Raw genomic sequence first — 6,665 nt, 5'->3', positions numbered from 1 at the left:
GACACTGACCTTAACCCAAATTTGCCAAATAGCTTTGTCTCTTTGTTGCAGGAATTTACCAATGTCTTTCCTACTGACGTGCCACGTGGTTTGCCTCCATTACGTGGGATTGAGCACCAAATTGATTTTATTCCTGGTGCTAGCATTCCTAATAGACCAGCCTATACGAATAATTCTGAAGAGACAAAGGAGCTTTAAAGACAAGTGAAGGAGTTATTAGCCAAATGTCACATCAGGGAGAGTATGAGTCCATGTGCTGTACCAGTTTTGTTGGTTCCAAAGAAGGAAGGTACTTGGCGAATATGTGTGGATTGTTGTGCAGTTAATAAAATTACGGTAAAGAATTGTTATCCTATCCCTAGGTTAGATGACATGCTTGATGAGTTATATGGTGCATGCATATTTACTAAAATTGATTTGAAAAGTGGGTAACATCAAATTAGAATGAAACCGGGGGATGAATGGAAGACTGCATTTAAAACAAAACATGAGTTATATGAGTGGTTAGTAATGCCTTTTGGGCTAACTAATGCACCTAGTACTTTTATGCGTCTAATGAACCATGTTTTGCGAGAATTTTTGGGTAAATTTGTAGTTACTTATTTTGATGATATTCTCATTTATTGCACTTGTTTGGATGACCACTTGTCATATGTTTTAGCTGTTTTGGAAGTGCTTCGAAAAGAAAAATTATATGCCAATCTTAAAAAGTGCATTTTTTTTATTGATCGAGTTATCTTTCTTTATTTTGTTGTGAGTGCGAGTGGAATTAAAGTTGATGAGAAAAAGGTAAAGGCTATTTGTGAATGGCCAACGTCTAAAAATGCTTCTGAGGTACAAAGTTTTCATGGGTTAGCTGGATTTTACAGAAGATTTGTAAAAAAAAAAATTCTACCATTGCTGTGCCTCTCATAGAGGTTATAAAAAAGGATGTTGGATTTAAATGGGAAAGGGAACAAGAAATTACATTTCATACCCTAAAAGACTGTTTGTGTTCTGCTCCTATTCTTGTTTTACCTAACTTTGATAAAACCTTTGAAATTGAATGTGATGCTTCTGGAATTGGTATAGGTGCTGTTTTAATGCAGGAAAAACGAGCCATTGCCTTTTTCGGTGAAAATTTGAATTTAGCTCAGCGTAAATATTCAGCATATGACAAAGAATTATATGCTTTGGTTTGGGCTTTAGAGGTTTGGCAACACTACCTCTTACCTAAGGAGTTTGTGATTCACACGGATCATGAATCTTTGAAGCACTTAAAAGGACAAGGTAAGCTTGATAAAAGACATGTTAAATGGGTGAAATTTATTGAAATATTTCCATATGTGATTGCCTTTAAACAAGGTAAAGATAATGTCTTGCTGATATTTTATCTCGGAGGTATGTTTTGATTACTACACTACTTCTAAGTTATTGGGATTTGAGTTTTTAAAGGAGTTGTATGTAACTGATTCTGACTTTTCTGCTATTTATGCCTCTTGTGAACATAGTACATTTAACAAATTTTATAGACATGAAGGTTTTCTGTTTCGTAGAAATAGAATTTATGTGCCTGCTTGTTCTATAAGGGTCTTACTTATTCTTGAATCACATAATCGGGGTTTGATGAGTCATTTTGGTGTGCATAAGATATTAGATGTATTATCTAAATATTTTTACTGGCCACACATACGTAGAGATGTTGAAAAATTTTGTGTTAAGTGTATTGCATGTAAATAGGCTAAATCTAAGTCTTTACTACATGGTTTGTATGCCCCTTTACCTGTTTCTATACATCCGTGGATTGATATTTCTATGGATTTTGTTCTTGGTTTACCTCGAACTAAAAAAGGTAGAGATAGCATTTCTGTTGTGGTAGACAGATTTAGTAAAATGGCTTATTTTATTGCATGCCATAAATCTGATGTTGCAACAAATATTGCTCATCTGTTATTTAGAGAGATTGTGCGCTTACATGGCGTTCCCCAAACTATTGTTTTTGATTGTGACGTAAAATTTTTGAGTCATTTTTGGAAAGTTTTATGGGGTAAATTAGGCACAAAATTATTATACTCTACTACTTGTCATCCTCAAACTGATGGTCAAACTGAAGTAGTTCTATATTAGGGACCTTATACGTGCTGTTGTTGGTAAGAATTTGAAAACTTGGGAAGATTGTTTACCTTTTATTGAGTTTACTTATAATAGAATGATTCATTCTTCTACTGGTTTTTCTTCTTTTGAACTTGTGTATGGTTTTAATCCTTTAACTGTTTTGGACTTATTACCTTTGCCTTTGAGTGATCTTGTTAGCTTGGATGCAGAAGGTAAAGCTGAAAAGGTTAAAGCAATGCACTTGAAAGCACATGAGTTGCTTGAAAATAAAAATAAGTTGATAGCTTAACGGGTGAATAAAGGTTGAAGACAACTTGTCTTTGAACCTGGTGACTGGGTATGGGTTCATTTGAGAAAGGAGATGTTTCCTACTCAAAGAAAATCCAAATTAGACCCTAGGGGTGATGGTCCATTTTAGGTGCTCGAAAGGATCAATAACAATGCCTACAAGATTGACCTTCCAGGTGAGTATAATGTATCAGTTACTTTTAATGTCTCTGACCTATCTCCTTTTGATTTGGATGCAGATTCAAGGACGAATCTTTTGCAGGAAGGAGTGAATGATACGAGCCTTGTGGGACAAACTGAGAACTGTCATATGCCAATTGATCCAATTACAAGAGCAACAACTAAGAGAATAAAAGAAGGTTTTACAAACATGGCTAAATCATGTGTTTAGGAGATGCATCAAGAATTGGGCAAGACAATAATTAATGATTAACAAAAGTCAAACGTCTTACTATTTTACAAGATGCATTGAAGATTCTCATTAGTCAAAATGAATTAAAAGAGACATCACTTTTTTAGAATTTATTTTATGTTTATTTTATTTTTGTTGTTTATTTGTTTTAGGCCCAGTTATGATTTGGTCCATTTTTTTATTCTAGTGAATTTATGAGTTAGGGTTTTAAATTTAAGAGGTATAAAAACCCTCTAAAACCTGGTAGCCATTTTTTTTTTAATTTGATGAATGAAATTTTCTTTGAATTTCTTTGAGAAACTTGGATGTGAACAGGTGAGGTAGAGTGATTCCCTTAACTGTTAAATCAAATTGAAGTAGATGAGTCCTTTTTTTATCTTCCATCTTATCTTGGGTTACGTTCCGTATCATCCTCCCTCTTTCTCATGATAGGCGGAGATGGCATTGAAGTCGCCTATCACAAGAAAGTAGAGACTGACTCCCTTAACTGTTAAATCAAATTGAAATAGAGGAGTCCATTTTTTTTTTATCTTCCATCTTATCTTGGGTTACGTTCCGTATCATCCTCCCTCTTTCTTATGATAGCGGAGATGGCATTAAAATCGCCTATCACAAGAAAGTAGGGACTGACTGTCATTTTGAGCTCAATAATTTTTCAATATTGATTAAGCCGAAGGTTGTCATCACAATGTAAATGAACAACAACTACTTCCCATTTCTTTTGATTGGTAGGATCTGTTCACTCAAAAAAAAAATAAAGAAATCATCTGCTTAGAATAGTGTCATATTTTCAAAGTTTAAGTGGGATATGGATTGTATGAGCTGAAATTTCTAAGCCTTGCATACACCTCTAAAGAGCATTTCCTCCGTTCATTTTCGCACTCCTTCCTCCTACTTAGAATATACATCTTGGAGAAGCAATCTCCACTTTCCACTTTTTGAATCCTTTCTTCTCTGCTTTCTCACCTTTATTTTGTGTTTGTACATCTCTGAGACAGAAATGAAGAGATAATAGAAACATAAATTTGTTTGGTTGTAGAAATAGTAGCAAGTTTCGATAGAAAATTCATGTACTTTTTTTTTGTAATTTTTGAGAGTGGGAATATCCGTCGTCAAACCACTCTAGTTATTGGTTTATTAGTTTAGTGGCTCAACCTATTCAACAGCAAGTCAACCGAAATATCCGTCTTTGTCTATACATCTTTGTGCAATATTCAAATGTAACATAAGGTTTTCATAGTTGTTCCACTATAGCTTTTTACAAGTTCTGATTTTTGGAAAAGTTGAAGATCTTCTATTCTTCAAATCCTTACCGTCGCATCATTTTCCTTCCAAAACTTGACTCTAATCACACCCTAATTGGTTAGCTAACCAGACAGATGAAGGAAACTCAGTATGTTTGTTCCAGAGTTCATTTCATTTAACAAGAAAATTACACACTAGTTGGAAATGTTCATAAAGTTGAGCAGCATATGTAACGTGCTAACAAAGTTAATTCTATTAGGTCAAAATAAATTAATTAAGCAGAAAATAAAATTCAGCAGTTTGCATCAATTCAAGAAGAAACTAGATCAAGATCATTATTAAGAACGGATTTCACTCTCTATTGATTAAGGCTTACCAAAGCATAAGCAAATAGCCAATTCAATCATATCTACATATGCAGAGAATTTGGATATAAAATAAGCAAGGGAATTCGTGCAGAACCATACTACTAATGATAAACCTCATGAAAATCCAGAAGAACTGCAGTGAAGTTCATAAACAAAGCTAGTATTTGTAACTTGTAAGTTTATATTCCAGGATCACAAATACAATCCTCAATGAATTAGTGACAAAGAGATCCCACTCTCAAATAACATCCTTGGTGGAATAAACTTACCTCAAATCATTTACAATGATCTAATCTTCCACTATATGGATACATCACTGGCTTCCAATCCGGTCCAACCGCATGTGCCAAAGAAAATCATGAAATCACTTTTTGAAGGTCCATATGTAATTACAAGATATCTTTGATAATATCAAGGTTTAAGGTATCGCGAACAATGAGGAATAACCCCAGAAGTATAACAAACATGATTCCGGACGACATTATCCGTTGTTCCACTTCCAAAGGTAGCTTCCTCCCACCCCTGGCCGCCTCGATAAAGATCAATGCCAACGAACCCCCATCCAAAGCAGGCAAGGGAAGGAGGTTAATAACAGCAAGGTTAATGTTGAGTATGGCAGCAAATTGGTAAAGACCATCAATGTTTGATCTCGCAACTTCAGCGCCGACAGCAATAATCGCCACAGGACCTGAAACCTTACCAGCAGACTGTGAAAAGTTCAAGAATGTCTGCTTCAATCCATCTAAAACATTAGAAGAAAGACCCCAAAATTCTTTCCCAGTAAAGTTCAAAGCTTCCACAAGATTCTTTGGCCTAACTTTTTCAATCTTCACATTTGGTGATAACTGAACACCAATTTTACCAGTCCCATCAAAATTCTCATCTGGGGTGACCCTAATTTCAAAGTCCTGCATCCCCCTCTTAACCTTAAGCAAAACATATCTCTTGGGGTTCTTCTTGATAACATCAACAACCTTAGTAACAGAACTAGGACCCGGTTTTGGAAACTCACTACCATTAACCTGAAGAATCAAATCACCAGGAAGCAATCCATCTCTAGAAGCAGCTGAAAAGGGTTTCACATCAGGAACCATAACACCAGGGAAAACCTCTTGAACAGGCAAACCAACAGTGAGAACTTGAACAAAGATTATAGCAATTGCAAACACTATGTTGGCAATAACACCAGCTGAAACAACAAGAACCCTATCCAAAATTGGCCTGTTCTTAAGCAAATTCTCATCATCAACAGGGATATCACTTTCAGGATCATTATCAGGGAACCCAACAAATCCACCTAGAGGGAAAGCTCTAATAGAATACTCAACATTCTTTGAATTGAACTTAGCTAGAATTGGACCAAACCCAACAGCGAACTTACTCACATGGATACCTTGAAGTGAAGCAGCAAGGAAATGGCCACTTTCATGAACAACAATGATTGCTGTTAGAACAGCAGCAGCTTCAAGAACAGATTGAGGACCTTCAAAGTTTCCATAGTCAAACCCAGGAATAGCCAAGGTCCTGAAATCAACCCTGTTTCCATGTGTGAACCGGCCACTACTATTATTGTGATTCAATAACTGCTTCTTGAATGTTAAAGTTGAAAAATTGGAGCCAAAAGAGTGAGAAAAAAGTGGTATTGAGAAATGGGGTTTGGGCTTGAAGGAAGAATCCGAAATGGGTGTCCTTGAGTTTGAGAATCTGAGTATGGAAGTGGAAGAATGTGAAGGAGGAGAAGGAGACAGGTATATGACCATGGCTTCTGTGGAATTTGGATGGTGTAATAATAACGAAGAAATAAAAAGGAATAAAAAAGCTTGGTTCTGGTGCCAGGAGGCTGGTGAACATGTTTGGATAATTCATGCTCTTTTTCTTTTCTTTTTTTTTTCCCGTGTGTTTTCTTGACCTGTGGATGAGAAGTGAGGGACATGTCTTCCTCCTATTTCCCACAAGTTTGTTTCTGTCGTTTCCATTCAAGGTTTTTTCTTTTTTTTTTTTTAACCAGGTTTCCATTCAAGTTTCAACCTCAACTCTAATTTTTTTTTTTCGGGCAGAATTTAATCACATCAGTTTTATGTCCACGATTAGAAGCTAAGCCTTTTTCTGTATTTGGATCGCAACTAGTAGGTAAGCCTAAAATATAGTAGGTCCAGGTCCGATATTTCTTTTATCATTATTATTACTAGCATCTCAATAGGCCCGGTTGTACTTGTTCAGTCATTTTTTTATTAAATTAAAAAATATTTTTATATTTT

The 6,665-nt window shown here is 35.5% G+C and overlaps 1 protein-coding gene across 1 annotated transcript; it reads right to left on the bottom strand.

The window, feature by feature from the left end:
* Positions 1-4,546: 4,546 nt before the first annotated feature.
* LOC107477727 (membrane metalloprotease ARASP, chloroplastic) lies at positions 4,547-6,281 on the bottom strand. The gene has a single exon (XM_016097783.3). It carries the CDS (start codon positions 6,165-6,167, stop codon positions 4,797-4,799), a length of 1,371 nt encoding a protein of 456 aa, XP_015953269.1. The 5' UTR covers positions 6,168-6,281; the 3' UTR covers positions 4,547-4,796.
* Between the last annotated feature and the right edge of the window lie 384 nt (positions 6,282-6,665).

The sequence above is a fragment of the Arachis duranensis genome, chromosome 3 (assembly GCF_000817695.3).
Source record: "Arachis duranensis cultivar V14167 chromosome 3, aradu.V14167.gnm2.J7QH, whole genome shotgun sequence".
NCBI lineage: Eukaryota > Viridiplantae > Streptophyta > Magnoliopsida > Fabales > Fabaceae > Arachis > Arachis duranensis.
The sequence above is the reverse complement of the archived record's forward strand: the minus strand, read 5'-3'. Positions and strand labels throughout refer to the sequence as shown.

What these genes read in the sequence shown, in the direction of transcription:
- LOC107477727 (XM_016097783.3), bottom strand. Translation starts at nt 6,167, where the DNA reads ATGGTCATATACCTGTCTCCTTCTCCTCCTTCACATTCTTCCACTTCC.